This window comes from Sphaerodactylus townsendi, linkage group LG03, assembly GCF_021028975.2.
Source record: "Sphaerodactylus townsendi isolate TG3544 linkage group LG03, MPM_Stown_v2.3, whole genome shotgun sequence".
In the NCBI taxonomy this organism is placed as follows: domain Eukaryota; kingdom Metazoa; phylum Chordata; class Lepidosauria; order Squamata; family Sphaerodactylidae; genus Sphaerodactylus; species Sphaerodactylus townsendi.
The window spans coordinates 22,712,573-22,729,887 of record NC_059427.1 but is presented as its reverse complement, the minus strand read 5'-3'; the positions used below and the strand labels follow the sequence as shown (position 1 = coordinate 22,729,887).

The 17,315-nt window shown below is 53.1% G+C and overlaps 1 protein-coding gene across 4 annotated transcripts; it reads left to right on the top strand.

The window, feature by feature from the left end:
* Window positions 1–3,273: 3,273 nt before the first annotated feature.
* On the top strand, window positions 3,274–17,189 carry PRRT3 (proline rich transmembrane protein 3). Of its 4 annotated transcripts, none has more exons than XM_048490805.1 (4): window positions 3,274–3,614; window positions 5,767–7,069; window positions 8,369–8,500; window positions 13,466–17,189. In XM_048490805.1, the coding sequence occupies exons 2-4, from the start codon at window positions 5,827–5,829 to the stop codon at window positions 15,406–15,408; spliced, it is 3,318 nt and encodes a 1,105-aa protein (XP_048346762.1). In that variant the 5' UTR covers window positions 3,274–3,614; window positions 5,767–5,826; the 3' UTR covers window positions 15,409–17,189. The 4 variants fall into 4 exon arrangements, with proteins under 4 accessions (XP_048346762.1, XP_048346759.1, XP_048346761.1 ...); XM_048490802.1 differs by having other exon boundaries at window positions 3,274–3,779; XM_048490804.1 differs by lacking the exon at window positions 3,274–3,614 and adding an exon at window positions 4,141–4,180.
* The last annotated feature ends 126 nt before the right edge of the window (window positions 17,190–17,315 follow it).

The window sequence follows — 17,315 nt, the reverse complement described above, 5'->3', positions numbered from 1 at the left end:
ACTTGATTTTTACATCTCCTATTCTTCAAGAGCTCAGGAACACGTACTTTGGTCGATTTGACCCCCAAACCTGTCACAGGTAGGTTAGTCTGAGAGAGTAAATGGCTCATGAGCTTCAGGGTAGAGGAGATCTCACTAATAGCCCAATACTCTAACCCCATAGTGGCGGCGAACCTTTGGCACTCCAGATGTTATGGACTACAATTCCCATCAGCCCCTTCCAAAGTGCCAAAGGTTCGCCACCACTGCCTAACCACATACCCCACTGACTCTCTACAAAGTTATAAATGAGTGTTGACAGCTGTAAGCCTTAAATATATTTTCAGGACTGTACAAGGCTAGGGACTGAAGTAAATATTCTGCTCATTTCTAAAAAAAAGTGGGGGTATTGTAAAAATGGGAAATATTCCTCCATCTCTGATCAACAGGAGTCTCGTGTCTCCTTAAAGACTCAGCCTTTTATTCCAGCATAAGTTTTTTTTTTCTGGGCAAAGGCTTGCTTCTTCTTCAGATGAGGTTTGAAAAGAAAAACACCAACAGAGGGGTCCAGGGGTCACGAAGTGCAGTCAGGTAACATTAAAATGCAATCAAGAAAAACCAACGCCAGCAACTAGTTAGGCTAAACTAATTAATATCTATAATGGGTGGCAAGTCAAAGGGCCATCAAATTCAGTATAAGTGCAGCACAAAATGCAATCAGGCAAAATTCAGATTCATGTTATTCTTCTTTATGGTACTGCTGTTTACCTGTGTCCCGCCCAAGCAGATCTCTGGACAGGCGGCATATGAATTCCATAAATAAATGTATCGGGGCGTTGCTATGCCCCCTTTTCTCCCCAGAGAGGCCAAACAGTTGCTTTCAGAAATCTCTAGACTACCAAATAAACTATCCTTCAATGAATGAAACAAACCCATTCTAGGCAAGTTCTCATTCGCTGGATTAGTTTAGTGCAGATTCCAAGGGGAGCCAAGAGCCTTTTGGCTCACGCCCCTAACCATGTCCAGGTTAAATGCCAGCAAACGAAGGAGAAACCAAACTTAGCCCAGATAGTTCTCAGCAGCTGTTAGCAAGCTCACAGAACACTCTTTAATTTAATGACTGTACATCAGCTATGGTCTCTCACCAGTGGTGGGATCCAAAAATTTTAGTAATAGGTTCCCTTGCCAGCCCACCCTCAGCAAAGGGGGCAGAGGTGTACCTAGGCCAGGGGTAGGGAACCTGCGGCTCTCCAGATGTTCAGGAACTACAATTCCCATCAGCCCCTTCCAGCATGGCCAATTGGCCATGCTGACAGAGGCTGATGGGAATTGTAGTTCCTGAACATCTGGAGAGCCGCAGGTTCCCTACCCCTGACCTAGGCAAACCTGAGCCCTGGGCAAAACCTGAATTGGATGCCCCCCCATGGGCAGCCACCCCACCACGACCCCAAACAATTTTTTTTGCACCAGGTCATTTCTAAATCATCATCACATTATAGAAAATGCCCCAGCTCACAAATCTGAACACAGCAATGGTGAAACACACGGGTTCTTTGATAGAGACTGGTGAGATAAAAGGTACAAAAGGCTGAGAATCAATGAATTGCAGTACCTGAAAGGGATTAACCCAGTTCAGGGAGTTACATTATTAGTCGCAATTGCTATATGGAACCTTCACGTTCAAAGGCAGGATTGCCTCTCGGGGAGGCGAGGGTGTGGAGATGGAAAAGCGGACCTCTCAGCACACACAAATAATTAGTAACCCACTCTTGGGAACTGGTGAGAACCTGCTGGATCCCACCTCTGTCTCTCACACTCATCCGCTTGCTCATCGTTCAGCACAACATACACCGTCCTGTGTAAACAATTCCCTTCAGTTCTCTAGACTGGCAAACAGCTCAGTCCCTACTTAAAACAATACAAGAACGCAAATCTAATTTTAAAAAATCGCTGTGCTTTGAAAACAGTGGCAGGACACTTCAGACATGAAGGACTCTCTGTTGCTGACCTGAAAGTCACCATTCAAAGTTAACAGGAGGACTTCAAAGGGAAACTCCAGCATGAAACTGCTGAATTATCATTCATTAAGACTATGCGTCCCCAGGGTTGAATAGGGATTTGGGATTTTGAAATTTCAATATAGGTGTCAATTATGGGACTGTCCACCCAGGGCATGTGTTAATTAACTTGGCACACCTTTATTTTTCATAATTAGATTTGCCTTTCGCATATTGCATTCCCCATTACCTCCCTGCGCTGCATCTGAAAAAGTAGCCAAAGAAAAGTTCGTGAGAGTGTATGCTTAAATGAACAGTTACGCAGTGGTTAAGAGCAGGTGCATTCTAATCTGGAGGAACCTTTTGATTCCCCGCTCTGCCGCCTGAGCTGTGGAGGCTTATCTGGGGAATTCAGATTAGCCTGTGCACTCCCACACACGCCAGCTGGGTGACCTTGGGCTAGTCACAGTTTTTGGGAGCTCTCTCAACCCCACCCACCTCACAGGGTGTCTGTTGTGAGGGGGGAAGGGCAAGGAGATTGTAAGCCCCTTTGAGACTCCTACAGGAGAGAAAGGGGAAATATAAATCCAAACTACTCCTCCTCCTTCTTCGTGCCACAAGACATCTGCTTTTTCAGCACCCAAGTGGCCTAGCTCCCCCTCTGGAAATATTTTCCTTGTCTTTGCTTGATCCATCTAACCTAGAAGCTTGCAGATTGTGTGTGTGTGTGTGTGTGTGTTAGCACACTAATTCAAAATTCCCAAGCCCCCACAAACCAGATGGGTTTGTGATGATCCCTACAATTGTCTTGCAGGGATGAGCAGGATCAGTGTGCGATCAGCAGATTCCTCAGGATCTGAAGCAAAGCCTCTAATGGCTTAACGGCTTTAGTACAGTCCTGGGCACTCCATCTTTAAAAAGCTATCCCGCTGCTGGGAAGAAGGCAACTTTACAGGAGCAGACGCACACAGTCTCTCTCCCCTGTTCAGCCCCAGAATCTGTGAAGGACTAATAAAAGTGAGCGTCCTCGAGCATACACAGATCCACCATTGACATGCCTGGTGGGATTATATACCCTTCCTATTCCGGAATTAAGCTTCGCTCGGCCTTCAATCTTGCTCGGGGAGCCTCGATGCATTTGGGGAGGGGGGTTTCCTGTGCAGGCTGCAGTCAGCAGCCACGTGGCCACTGCGGTGCCCGCGTACCCTCCGCCGGCCCTTGGCGAAAGAGGCGGGGAGAGAGGGAGGGAGGCGGGCGCTAATTCTCCGGCGGGGAGATCTCAGCCCAGTCGCCGAGAGACGCTGGCTGGGGCTGGCGACGCTCCACGGGCGCCCCCAGTTTGGGACTGGCGCCTAACCGAGTCGCCGCAGTTAGCAATAGCAGCGGCTGGAGGAGGATCTTGTTCTCTGCAGCAGGATCTCTGGGCGGGCCACGAAAAGAAAGAGCCAGAGCCCGGGCGCGCATCCCTGGTCTTGTGTGCCAATCTAACCCCGGCAGCAGAAGGCGCCGGTCCCTCCTTCCCCGCACCTGCCGCTTCCCAATGTCTGCCGGCCTGACTCGCTGCAGAGCGCGCCACGCGCCACTGGCCACGGGGCGGTGCTGAGCGCACGTGGTTGGCGAGGTTGCGCCGGTCGCCAGGTACTGCGCGGAGGTGAAAGTGTTAACGAGGCTGGCCGGGGGGGGGGGGAGGAGGGGGCGACGTGAGCAGAGGCGAAGTAGGGGACTTTGGAGCCGTTCCGGCACCGCCGCCTCCCACCCCGCTCTCCCCCAGGATGAGGCCGCAGCGCCAAGGAGGGCTCCGAGGTAAGACGCCTGCACGGGCATCGAGGGAGGGGGGGGGGGGATCTCTTCCAAGGACGCAGCAGGCTGCGGGCACCTGGAGAGGTAGGTGACTCACGCAAGAGCAGTCAGCTCGGACACCACCTGGCACGCCCGGCCCCACACCCAGGCGTGGATGCTGTGCACGCCCTGCGTTGCCCGCTTGTAAATGGACAGGGCTCCTCCTCACGCTGTGGCCACTCACCCACCTCGGCGCACAGCTTCGCTGTTTCTGTGACCCCTGGATCGGTGGGTCGGATCTGCCCCATTGCTCCCTGGTATTTTGCACAGCCCCCACCGTTTGTTTCTAGAACGGTTGGAGGTGATGGTGCTGAGTTCGGGTAGCCACAGACTACCTGAAGGCTTTGGGCAGATGGAAGCTTCAGGTATGTGGATGTGGCTCTTTCTTTGCCATTGGGTGTCTTTTTCTAAATGCAAGATTTGGGGGCTCGGAGAGTGGGTCCTTTGCTCCTCGGTAGGCACCGTGACGTGGAAACCGAAGTGTGTGGTAGGGAGATGGGCGGATTGACAGGAGCTGTCAATCGGGTGTCAGCTGGCTGGAGAAAAGATTCCGCTGCCCGTTTTTACACAATAAGTCTCTATCAGCGGAAGAGATTGTTTTTATCCACATGGTTTAAGCAACCCTCCGGGGCAGCCTGGAGTTTTATTGTTATGTCATCTCTGCAGCCTTACCCCCCCCCCCAAAAAAAATCCTCTCCTGTGAGGTTGTTAACTAATTCCTCCCTTTTTATAATTGAGGCTGAGAGGTGCCCAGGGCCAGGATCAGGAATCCTGGACTGACGTTCAGTCAAGTTCAGCTCTGCTAGGTACCAATAGTGACCGGGTAGATCTCGGCTAGGCTGCTGTCGAAGGGTGGGAGCCACTGGGATAATGGCAGCCTCCGTGAGGATGGAGGTTTACCAAGCCGTGGCAGCGGGAGCTGTCCAAGATGCAGGGATCCCAAACCGTGCAGCCTTTTGCTGCCAGGCCTGGAAAGGATTCAAAGTGCTGCAGGATTCCACACTTCAATCAGGGTTGCAGGACTCTGCTCATTTGGTCTGGGCATCCCCATCTTCCTTTGCACGGGAGCAAGAGTCAGATGCCCAAGGTGAACCTGCGTGCATCGCAAGGCTCCGGGAACAGCTGTGAAGGCCGTGCAGCATCTGTGGACCAAGCTGTTTTGGTGAGCCGTTTGATGCCTGTCCTCTCTGCAGGTCTGCCTTGGGCTTGCTCTCCCGTCCCGCCCCCACACACGAAAAATGACCCCAGGTCCCGTTTCTGACCTCTCCAGTTAAATTATCTTAGCAGAGCTGGGAAGGATCGCCAAGGCCCTGCAGGGGTGCTGCTGTTTGAACAGCGCAGGGTTATGTGAATCAGATGGCTCCTTATGTAACTCCCTCTGTTATTCTTTGTTACTGTGGCCCAAATGGCAGGAGGAGGAAGAGGGGGGGGAACCTGGTGGGGGAGATGCAGGACACAGGGGCTGCCCCGTGGGCCCCTCCCCCCATCTCTGGAAGGCACCTCTGAGATCCTGATTGCTGGACGCCAGGGCCTAGTGGCAGGTACTGTGCCAAAGTCCAGTGTTAGGAATGGCTGGAGTTGGTTGCTATTTGGAGTTTCTCCAGCGCTGGCAGAAGGCGGGAGGGTGAGGAATATAGGACTCCCTCTGGACAGCAGGAACCTCCTATCAGCTTTGAGTGGGTACGTGTGATTGCCTCTTCATGTTTGCATCCACGAGCCAAGCACGTTCATGCGCTCCTGCTTGCCTGCAGCTCGTGGGCCCATTTGCTCTTTGGTTGCAGCTGGCTCCCTGCTTAACCCTCTCCTGTCTGCCTCCGCAATTTAGCATGGATTCTCCCCAGTCAGCCAGCCCCTTCTCTGCTCAAACCTTTGCCTGGTTTGAGCCTGCTTCTTTCACGGGTCTTCCAGCAAGGCACTTCCGGCCATCCCTGACAGTGTTCTTCTCCAACAGGGCAAAGAATGAGAAGCTGTGACGGTGCTGGGTGCTGAGCTTTGCCATCACACCTCAGGGATGGCTGCCATGGGTCTCTCCTTCACCTGGAGTCTGCTCCTGCCTTCCTTGCTCCGGGCTTTCAGTCTCCCCACCCCGGACAGCCCTGCCTGGAACTCTTCTTTGAGTTCCGCCCCAGAGCTGCCTTCGCTGAATGGTTCTTCCCAGGAGTCTCTTCTGCCAGCTGTGCCCCATCTGGATCCCGATGCCCACGAGGTCTCCAGTGGCGACGGGGTGCCAAGAGCTGAGGACTGGAGAAGTGCCAGCCCCACTGTCATCACTGGGCCCCCTGTTCTCACGTGGCCCGTTGACTTCCCTGCAGTGACAACCTCTGGTCCAGGGTCTCCCACAAATGCTTCAGGAGGAAGCCTGGACTTCCAAGGAGGAGACTCCCCTTTGCCAACCACGGGCCCTTCCCACGTTCAAAAAGAGCCTGAAGATGTCGGCCACGTAACTGTGGGACCCGGTCCACAACTAGAGAAGAACGAGAGCTCCTTCTCTTTGCCTGACGTTGAGAGGGCAACCACAGCCAACCTGGGTATGGTCCCATTCCCAGAGTCTTCCAGGGAAGGTGTGTTGGACTTCGCGCCCTCTCAAGAGGGAACCACACGTAGCCACGTCCACGTGGTATTCAAAGACGCCTCCACAGCAACAACCGTCAGCCCCAGGCCTACAGTGTCTACCATCCCCTTGGTGACGTTACCTTCTGGTGTATCCCGCATAAAGTGGATGGCAACCTTGGGCACCGATCCTAGGGGCGATGATTCTACAGGGAAGGAATTGCTCGACAGGAATCAAAGCACAGTGAAATACTTGGCTTCATACAGGAGCACACAGGTCTATGGTGGTCCGCAGGACAGTGAGGGGCTTTCGACCAGCCCTTTTAATGCCACTCTGGCAGCTGAGTACACACAGAGTCCCTTAGAGCCACAGAAGGGCACTGTGGGCCTGGGTGCAGCTTCCCAGACCCCACAGTTAACCACTATGACAGTCCCACTGGATAAGAAGGGTCAAAAAGCCGCCGTTCTCCCAGACGGCTCCCATCACTCGTCCTTAGAGGATCTTTTCCTCAGCCCTTCACCCCCTTTACCAACGGAAGGCACAAGAGCGACCCAGGGGCCAGTTGTCCATGAAAGAATTACCCACTGGAGCCTGATCGTTGATACCACTCAGCAAGCAGGAACTCAGCGCACAACAGGGACAGAACGGACTCGCTCCCTTGGTAGCTCCACAAATCCAGCTTTCTCCAGCTTCACCACCCCAGGTAAGTGTAGGGTTGTCTCTGTTTTCGGCCCTCACTTAGGGCTGATCTAAATGTTGTTCTGTAATTCTTGGAAATATATTTTCATAAATCGCAGCTAGCTTGTGAGGCTTCTGAGTTTGAAGGGGTGGGTGATTGGCTGAAGGAAAGAGAAACCTCTCGAAACTTTCCCCATCCGCCATTTTTCCTTTCTGGAAACTATCCCCACCAAGTTATATGTACCCCCGCTGAAGAAAAATGAAAGCGTTTACCTGTAAGCTTTTCCCATTAGGGATCGAAGCAGTGAGAATAATTCTGATCCTGAAGTTAAAGAGTGAAGATGCCTTTCTTCCCTGATGCCCTCTAAATTGCCATCTTGGAACTGCGTTTTATAAACATGAAAACAGTCCTTTAAAGACTCAAGATACGTTTTGGGACACTCGTGATAGCTTTGTCTCACTGTCTCTATGAGAGGAAGGAGAAGAGGTGGGGGTAACTGATAGAATGGAGGGCCAAGGTTTGGATGAGGGTCAGGTGCCAGGAGTCGGAGAGGGGAGCTTATAAAACGGAGGCCACTGTTGAAGGGGGTGGGGCAGAGAACAGAAAAGTGGCATCAGAGACCCGGAGAGGGATGATGATGATATGGGATTCTTGGGAAATTAAGGAGAGCTGTTGGGAGGGAGGCTGTGTGTATTAAAAATGGCTGAAGTGACTTGGCTGAGCTGTACAGAGTATATGGCAAAGGCTGAGATGAGAGTCATTTTACTAGCATGGTGAGGAAATAGATGTTTGATTGTGATGGAGACTTCAAAGGGTGGAAGAGTGACAGTGGCTCATTCCGCACATGCAGAATAATGCACTTTCAAACTGCTTTCAGTGCTCTTTGAAGCTGTGCGGAATAGCAAAATCCACTTGCAAGCAGTTGTGAAAGTGGTTTGAAAACGCATTATTTTGCATGTGCGGAAGGGGCCAGTGAGTCCCAGAGGACAGCTAGAGGTGGGACTCGGTGGAGTTTTTTACGATGATACGATGCTGTGGGGGATGTGGGGGTTGGAAAGAGACTGTTTTGTAGAGCGGTGACTCAATGGCAGCGTATCTGATCAGGGAGTCAGGGTTTGTGTCAGCCATTGACCAACTGAAATGGGTCTGCTTGGTACATGGGATTTCTCTTCCCCTGCTCAAAATCCCCTCTGCTGGAACACCGCAGGGAAGACTGAGGGAAACTGTGAGATGGCAGCGAATGGTGGCATTGTTTTCTTTCCACTGGGTAGAATCACATGTATGTGTTGCTGGTTCCACCTGAGGCCTGTTCCTGTCTTTCAGGAACTGGGGAAGTGGTTGATATTGACCCGCAACGAGTCCGAGGCGCTGTGATCCCCAGGATTCCTGTTGGCTCAACTACTCCTGGGCAGGGCATTTTTATGGTGGTGAAGGGCCAAGGCACCAGACATCCAGGTGAGCAAGAACAACACTATGAAAACTTTTTTCCCCTCCTCGTTTACACCCACCCACCTCTCCTGGACAGCAGGGCTTGGCAACGGAGAGGCAAGACTCAACAGGCGGAGAGTCCTGCTTTTGAACCAGCCTTTCATTTCCGTCATCTTACAAGCGTAACTCCTGGGGCGCGGTCACCCAGCCGTCCCAGGACGAAGGCTCTTGCACGGTTACCTCAGATGAATTGTTAGTCATAATAATAATGAGCATCTTCACTGTTCAAAGCACTTGGACTGTGTTGCAATCTTACTACAGCCATTACTATTAGCCCACATGGCAGACTCGGGCGTGGCTGAGGAGGCATGGCTTGCCAAAGACCACTTAGTGAGCTTGTGGCGGAGGTCCAAACTGGGGATCACCAGACGCTTCCTTCTCTTCGTCCTGCTGTTGCGCCATCCCCCACCTCAGGAAAGGCAGGATCACTCAAGTCCCCTCATGTCCCCAATTCATCCCCTTCAGGCAAGGCAGGAATCCAGTTCCCTGCTTGTGGAAAGTGTCTTTAGAAGCTCTGTTAAGGGAAAAAAGGTAGTTGTAAACATGTTCTTTGAATTTTCTTTCAGATGCCCTGAGGGGAATCCAGCGCTGCCTTACAGGGCTTGTTTCTTAGGCAGAGGGGGGAGGGGGGGTCTGGTTATATTGAGTCTGGTGCCATTTTCAATCAGGATAATCTCTTCACACGATTAGCGGCACTAACCAGCCCTGGCTGCCCGTTTCTCTGTGGGCAGTTGCTCATCCTGGCAGTTCCTTCCCACGTGTGTCTATTGCAGTGGTGGTAAACCTTTGGCACGCCAGATGTTATGGACTACAATTCCCATCAGCCCCTGCCAGCATGGCCAATTGGCCATGCTGGCAGGGCCTGATAGGAATTGTAGTCCATAACATCTGGAGTGCCAAAGGTTTGTCACCACGGGTCTATTGGGTATCTTCTTGAAGACAAACAGTGTACCGGTCTAAATATCAGGAGGATTCTTGCTCTATGGAGGCTACTGGGTTCCTTTTGGGAAAAAAAATACCAAGTCTTGAATGTTGTGTAAGCTGGCATGGTGTAGTTGTTAAGGGTGGGGGGCTCTAATTTGGAGAACTGTGATTCCCACCCCTCCACATGAGTGGTTGATTCTTATCTGGTGAACGGAATTTGTTTCCCCACTCCTACACATGAAGCCTGCTGAATGACCTTGGATCAGTCACAGTTCTCTCAGAACTCTCTCAGCCTCACCTACCTCACAAGGTGTATGTTGTGAGGAGCGGAAGAGAAAGGAGTTTGCAAGCCCAGAGGCGTGGCTAGACCAGAGTGCGCCCAGTGCACACTCTGGCTTTTGCGCCCCCCCACGCCCCCCACCCCACTTACTTTTAGGAAAGGAGCAGGCTGGAGAAGAAGGCCGGAAGGCTGCCTGTGTTGCCTGGGCCTAGTGGGAACTACATTTCCCAGGCCCAGGCAACGCAGACAGGCTTCTGGCCTGCTCCATTCCTAAAAGTAAGTGGTGGTGTGCCGCGGGGGTGTGTGCGGGGGGCGGGGAGGGGATTTTTCCACCCCCCACGTGACTAGAAATGGTGAGCCCGGTGCATCGCGCACCCCCCGTCCCCTGGTGGCTTCGCCACTGTGCAAGCCGCCTTGAGTCTCCTTATAGGAGACAAAGGCAGAATATAAATCCAAACATTTCTTCAGGGAGAGCACTCAAAAACTGCCATTTTTTTCTTTTCAAGCCGGGATTCTGCACTTTTGACAAACAGAAATTCAGCAGGTAAAGTTTGCTGCCCCCTTCCATCAGTCCAGCTTCATAGCTGGAAAAAATCACCTCTTAACAACACAAGGGGAGGGGGGGGGAGTTGAGATGACAACCTCAGAGCAGAGTTTTAATCGGGAGAAAACCCAAACAGAAGCCCAGTGGCACCTTAAGACCGAGGGGGAAACCCACCAATCTTTGGCCCCTTCTGGGTGTCCATTTATGCCCAAACTGCCCACGGTCCTCTTTTGGCCCTCTGCCTAGTTGTGCCAACCTCTCCTTTAATCTTTCTGCGGAAGATGAGCCCTATTTCCCCTGCTGACCTGCTTCATCCTACTTCAGCTGGGCTCTGGATTTTTTTTTTAATCTCTTGCTTTCCTGTTTACGATTTTTTGTGAGTGTGTGTGCTGCTAGACAGCCTGAGGATTGTAGTTTGTTTGCCAAAGAAACAAGCCTTTACACAGCTGAGATGGTGCCGTTCCTGGTGGTCTCTCGCACCATGACCGAGGAAGAGGCAAGGAGGCACTGGCTCTCTCATTCTCTCCCCCAAAAGCAGCAGCAATTCATTCTGAGTCCGTTTGCCCAGTTGGGCCTGCTCATTTGCTACCTGGGTCAGATGGATTGCTTGGATTTCTAGCATCCGGGGCTGGGGAATTTGGAAACCCATATCTCCTTCCCACCTAGCGGGCTGGATGTGCGGAATAATATAGTACAGCCCACTCTCATCAGATCTGTTTGATACTTGGAAGAGAGACCTCTAAATAAGGCTCTGCAAAGGAAGGCAAATTACTGGCCTGAAAAGTCCCTCGTCAAAGTTGCCATAACTCAGCTCTGTCTTGATGGCATTTTACACACAAACACACTGGTCCTGTCTTCCCCTTCCCTCTACACCAGGGATCTGCAACCTGTGGCTCTCCAGATGTTCATGGACTACAAATCCCATCAACTCCTGACAGCATGTTGGCAGGGGCTGATGGGATTTGTAGTCCACGAACATCTGGAGAGCCGCAAGTTGCAGACCCGTGTTCTGCACCCAGGGCCTTTTTCTCAACCCCCTGCTTATTTTTCTCTTCAGGCTATTTTGCTGGAGCTTCTTCAAGATCCTTAATTTCATAACTACCCCCACCAAGTCTGACCTAATCCCAGGAGAACAGGCACGTTCTTGCTATGTACAGCATTGCTTGTTATTTGGCCTGAGCGGAAGGATCTTTTTTCTGCCCTCCGGCTTGTGCGGGAAAAAGTAGGCTCCCCGCTGCTGATTCCCTAAAGCCCCGACCTATATCCTTCCAGCTTATCTCTGCAGTGGTCTTACCTTCTGCTATCACTTCTGGCTGTTATATGGAGCCTTTCACCTGCCACCTTCCTGCTTTACCTCCCTCAGGCCTTTATTACCCTCATGAGCTTCAAACATTTTCAGCACATTTTATGCTTCCTGCCTCATCCACCCTGCTGCACGTTGCCAGGTGGTGAGGCAGCGAAAGGGGAGGAGGTAAATAAGTTGGTTTGATGGGCGGGAGGGGCGGAGTTGGTCAGGCACCTGCTGTTCGGCAGATGGCAGCGGACGCCTGAATTTGGCCGCTGTCGCCTGAAGTTCAAAAGAGGGAGAAATGGTCACATGGCATCTCTGATCGCTGCCCCTTTCCTCCCCCCTCCCCCACAAGATGACTCAGTGGTTGAGAACTTCTTGGTATGCCGAAGGTCCCAAGTTCAATTCCTGGCATTTCTAATTAGAGCGTCTCATGGAGCAAAGCCAGGAGTGGGTCTCTTTGCCTCAGATCTTTCAGAGCTGCCACCGATCACTGAGCAGGGACTAGTAATTCCCCAAGTGGATCACCAAGAAAGAACTACGAGCTGCCTGCAAAGTGACACAGTGCTGCCACAGGAGGTGGTGATGGCCACTAACCTGGATAGCTTTAAAAGGGGCTTGGACAGATTGATGGAGGAGAAGTCGATCTATGGTTACCAATCTTGATCCTCCTTGATCTCAGATTGCAAATGCCTTAGCAGACCAGGTACTTGGGAGCAGCAGCAGCAGAAGGCCATTGCTTTCATCTCCTGCATGTGAGCTCCCAAAGGCACCTGGTGGGCCACTGCGAGTAGCAGAGTGCTGGACTAGATGGACTCTGGTCTGATCCAGCAGGCTCCTTCTCATGTTCTTATGACACATTAATAATGAAAGACACCCATGAGTTCAACATGGTCTCCTGCAGATGAGGCTGCCTGCAGAATCTCTGCATGATCACCTGCTCCGATCTTACTTTCTTCTTATCTTCCACTGTGCTCCTGCATTGGGTGTGGTAGAATTGTCCTCCCAAGCAGAGATGCAGCAGAAATACCCAGTGTCTACAGAGGCAGCCTGTTGTGTCCCTATATGAGTGGCTCCTCTGGGTTTTCCTCCTTCTAGATCAAGAGGGAGAAGAAGGAACTCGTGTTGAGAAGTAGGGGGTGAGTGGGTTCCATTGTGGTTGAGGTACATCACACCCACACTCTGCAACATTATTATTTTTCCAGTGTAAGAGTGGTATATGCATCAAATTGTAATTTAGGAAATGGTGAGTTTCAGCATTCATAGGTTCTGAAAAGACTCAACTGTTTTGGGATTGATGGATCATCGCTATGACTTGGTATAAGGTGACTGACTCTATGGCTTTCACATTGTCCACAGCTTTTCAAGCATGCTGGGAAGTGGGCAATGCTTAGAAATGTCTCCACAGCTGTAAGCAAGAAATAGCAGTTTCTTTGCGTATGTAATAGAAAGTAGCTTCTGCATAAATATGTGGAATATGTCTAACGATAACCCATAAAGGAAAGAAAATGTAGATTCCGCGCCCAGGGCAACATGATAATACCTTTTCTGCACTTGGGTACAATGCATACAATGGGGTGTTGTGGGGTTTCCAGGCTGCATGGCCGTGTTCTGGTAGCATTTTCTCCTGAAGTTTCGCCTGCATCTGTGGCTGGCATCTTCAGAGGATCCTCTGAAGATGCTGGCCACAGATGCAGGTGAAACGTCAGGAGAAAATGCTACCAGAACACGGCCATACAACCCAGAAACCACGCAATACCCCAGTGATTCCGGCTGTGAAAGCCTTTGACAGGACAATGCACACAACCCTCGCCTTGCCGTCTTTAAGGCAGTTGTTTTTTCTTCCAGCTTTTCTTTCTCCCCTTGAGCATCTGTTTGCTTCTTTCTCGCTTACAGATCCAGCTGGGACCCAATCTCCCGGGCAGAGCAGCGCCGTGCTCGCCACTCTTTCGTCCCGCCTTCCGGCGACACCTCGCCGTGGCCTAATCCGGGTCACCACGCAACGAGCCTTGCAGCATCCCCAGCTGGCCAGACCGGAGCCCAGCCAACCCGCCTTGCTGCCGGCCTCTAGCCCCCCCTGCCCACGCCCCGGCAGCGCTTGCAGCCAGTTTATGCTCAACCAGACCTTGCTGCAGTGGAAGGACCTGGAGCGGACGCTGAGCTTCGCCTGGGCTCTGCATGTGTACGGCTTGGCTGTGCTCTTTCTCCTGCTCAGCCTGCTGAGCTTGGTCTGCCTGGTGGGTTCCCTGGCCACGCACGCTCCCCATCTCCCCTACGTCGTGGCCGCCAGTGCCTTGCTGCTGGCGTTCGGGGTCCTGCGTGCTACCTTTTTTCTGGTGGACCCGTACGGCTCACGAGGCTGGCTGCCCTCCCGAGCGGTGCGGGTGCTGTACATGACACCCTTCCCCCTGCTGCTGAGCACATTTGCGGTGCTTCTGCTCCGCCTCCTCTGCCAGGCCCACCTGCAGGTCTTGCCCCCGAGACTGCAAAGCCTGCTCTCGTTGGCTGTCCTGGGGTCCGTGCAAAGCCTCCTCCTCCTGGGGGCCGACTTGCTCACGCCTCCGATGCACCCGGTGGTGGCCGTGGGGCTGCACACGCTCTCCTGCACAGCCGGCTTCTGCCTCTTGCCCATCACCATGCTCGTGTACTGGCAGCTACGGCACAGCGCAGCGTCCGAAGGCACTCCCGAGCCCGGCGTGTGGAGCGGGGCGTGGCTGCTCCTCGGAAGCAGTGGGTTGGCGCTCCCGTGCTGCGGGCTGCAGTTGTACGGGGTGCTGTGGCTCTCCGGAGTGCTGGGCCGGCCGGACGTCTTCAGCTGGGGCTGGTGGTTTGTGCAGTTCTGGTTCCGGATCGGCGAGCTGGTGCTGTCTTTCACGCTGGCCTTCTTAGCCGGGCAGGCCCTTTGCCAGCGGTACGGGAGCAGCGAGCACTCCTGCTGGGCCAAGCTGGCGCGCTACTTTTGCACCTACCGCAAGGCCGAGGTGCCCGAGTATCCCAACAACTGTTACAACTGGTCCGGCGGGGTCCTGGAGAAAGTACCCAACAATGATATCAGCAAGAGCTTGATCCGGAACCCGCCTACTAGTGGGCGCCTCTGGGCACTGAAGGACAACAACGAATTGCGGGCGGCAGCCAGCCAGCATTCCAGCCCCTCCCCAGTGCACCCCGTCTACAGCCCCAAGTGCCCCAACGCCGCAGCCACCACCATGGGCCGCTCCTACACCAGCATCTGCTTTGAACGGGATTCTGTGCTGTCCTTGGCTGAACTGGAGTTCCGGCCTCCCTCTCCCATCAACCTGAGCCGCAGCATCGACGAAGCCCTCTTCCGGGAGCACTTAGTGCGCGACTCCATTTTCCTGCGCTCCAGCCTCCACTTCCCTTCCCGCCTGGCCCGCCAAGACTCCTGCTCTTCGCTGCGTGGCGAGTGCTCGACCCTCTCCCACACGGCTCAGCCTCTGCTGGGCCGGCCTCGCCGGAGCAGCGACCCAGACTGCTTGTACAGTTTGGCGCGGGCCAGCTCGATGGGCGAGCTCACCACGCAGAGCCGGGGCCTGGCCAGCGAGCCCCCGACAGACACCTCTTTCGACAGCTTCTCCCGCACCTCCTTCTCCCGTGCCTCCCTCAAGATCAGCTGGAACCCCTGGCGCCACGGCCTGTCCTCACCAGAAAGCCTGCCCGCAGAGGAGCTCCCTTGCCAGGCCCAGCTGTTGCCAGACGACCTCCCTCCAGCTCCCTCCAGCAGCGCGCCAAACTCCGACGGTGAGGCCCGGCGGAGTTTCTTGGCTCTCAGCAAGCAGGTGGATTCCCGCAGCCTCTCCAGTGACACCATTGAACTGTGAGGCCGGGCCGTGGGCTCAGCTTCCCTTTGTGCCCCGGAGGCACCGGCGTGATTCTGAGGGGAGAGAAAACTACCACGGAACTGGTTTGTTCAAACAGCTGGAGCGAGGAAGAACCCCGCTTCTCTTCTGACAAGGCTTGGGGCCGCCCCGATCCTCATTCCACCCATTTGCATAATGGCCCCAAGTGTGGTGCTGTGTCCTTCCCGTAGTATCAGCCACAACCCCAGCCCAGTCACGCCACCTTCCTTGTGTCAGCCACATCCTTAGGACCAGTGATCTACTGTGACCAAGCTGTTTAGTGCCTGCAAGTCCAAGCATCTGCCCCAAATGTCCATAGACAATTTAGTCTCCTGTAATCTGGTGTACCAATAAGAGAAATAGACAGAAATCTGGAAACCCATCAGTTGCCCAGTAGTGGATGCTGGGGAGGGGAAGCAGTGGTGTACTGCCCATTGGGCAAAGTGGGCAGTTGCCCAGGGCGCAGAAATTTTAAGTCACGTGGGGCGCCTGATTTCTAAGCCCCGCCCACTTTGTATGGTGGCCCACAAGCCACCAGAGGCAGAGCAGGAGGACAGGGAGCTCCACCTGCGGTGAACTTGGGCTGCTGGGGCCGTCTGGAAAAGGTGAGTGCCGCGGCCGGGCTGCTCCGCCCATGGGTTTTGTGCAGGGAGCCAGTTTGCCTTGGTACGCCATTGTGGGGAAGGGTAGCCATTCCCAAGTCTGGCAGAGCCCTGCCTCTTGCTCAGCCTCTAGTGCCCATTGGCCCATCTCTAAGTTGCTGTTTGTGCTCGTAGGGCCCGTATCGTACCTTAGATAGATCCCTTTAGAGAGGAAGGGGACAAAAGCACAGAGTAAGACTTGCTAGGAACCTCCAACATAGTAGCTTGCAGATGGATCAGCAGCAGTGGCAGGGGAAGTAGGATACTTGATCACTCGGAGGCAGAGCGCACGCTTTGCACACCGGAAGTCCCAGGTTCCGTTCTCGGTATTTCCAACCTAGAGGATCTCAGACTAGCAACGCTACTGGGGTGCAGTCCCACCCGAGACCTTGGGAAGCCCCTGCTACATATGCTGAACGGACCTGATTCTTTATCAGACTCTGAATGATCGTGGTTTGTACTGTGAATCACAGAACTGAGCATTGCACTTCAAAATCCATAGTCCAGCATGCAGTGATTTATTCAGGGCCAGGGGAATCTCGTATTTCCCTGACTCTAGGCCTCATGGTTGCAGCGGGACATCTGAATTCATGCAGCTAGTTTCTTTTCCATGATCCAAAGCACAGAAGGCCCCTACCCACCCCACTTCACCAGGACCTGCAGTATGCTTAAAGGTGCCAGGGGGTGGGGGGCATCTTAGCTCTTCAGGGCCCCCTTTTCTTTCACGCCCCTCTGCCCTTGATTTCAAAACCTGCAGATAAATGCAGTCTCCCATCAATCAGTCACAGCCATACAAATAATTTGCATTACGTTCCAATCGCTGAATATAGGGATTTGGTTCCAGAATTTTTTTTCCTTAATACAAATAGAAGTTTTGCTAGAAACTACTTGAAACCAACCTGGCCAGGTGTTGGGTATGTATGGATGGAACTAATGTCGGATGAAGTGTTCGTCGAAGGGAGAGCGTGACTTTTGTCCGACTGGGGTTTCCGGAAAAAGCACAAGCTGTACTTTCCTGGTATCTATGTGTCCCCAGCAGTGGGGGGTGGGGGGAGGGTAGAGTTGCCCAAAACTGTGGAATGTCATGTGGTCCGTTGTGCCAAAATGAAATAAAACCTTTTGTCAAAGGATATCAAGCTGGCGTCCGGTCTGGTTCTTATCTGTTGCTGTGAGGATCTGAGCGGCTCCCAGCCTTGGAGCAGCAGAGGTGTTTTTCCACGGATCTTGTGGCAAATGGCGAAGGCAGTT

Excerpts from the sequence above, each read along its gene's own strand:
- PRRT3 (XM_048490805.1), top strand. The coding sequence starts at position 5,827 with ATGGCTGCCATGGGTCTCTCCTTCACCTGGAGTCTGCTCCTGCCTTCC. Across the intron at positions 7,070-8,368 it reads CTCCAGCTTCACCACCCCAG|GAACTGGGGAAGTGGTTGAT; the intron begins GTAAGTGTAGGG and ends CCTGTCTTTCAG. Across the intron at positions 8,501-13,465 it reads CCAAGGCACCAGACATCCAG|ATCCAGCTGGGACCCAATCT; the intron begins GTGAGCAAGAAC and ends TCTCGCTTACAG.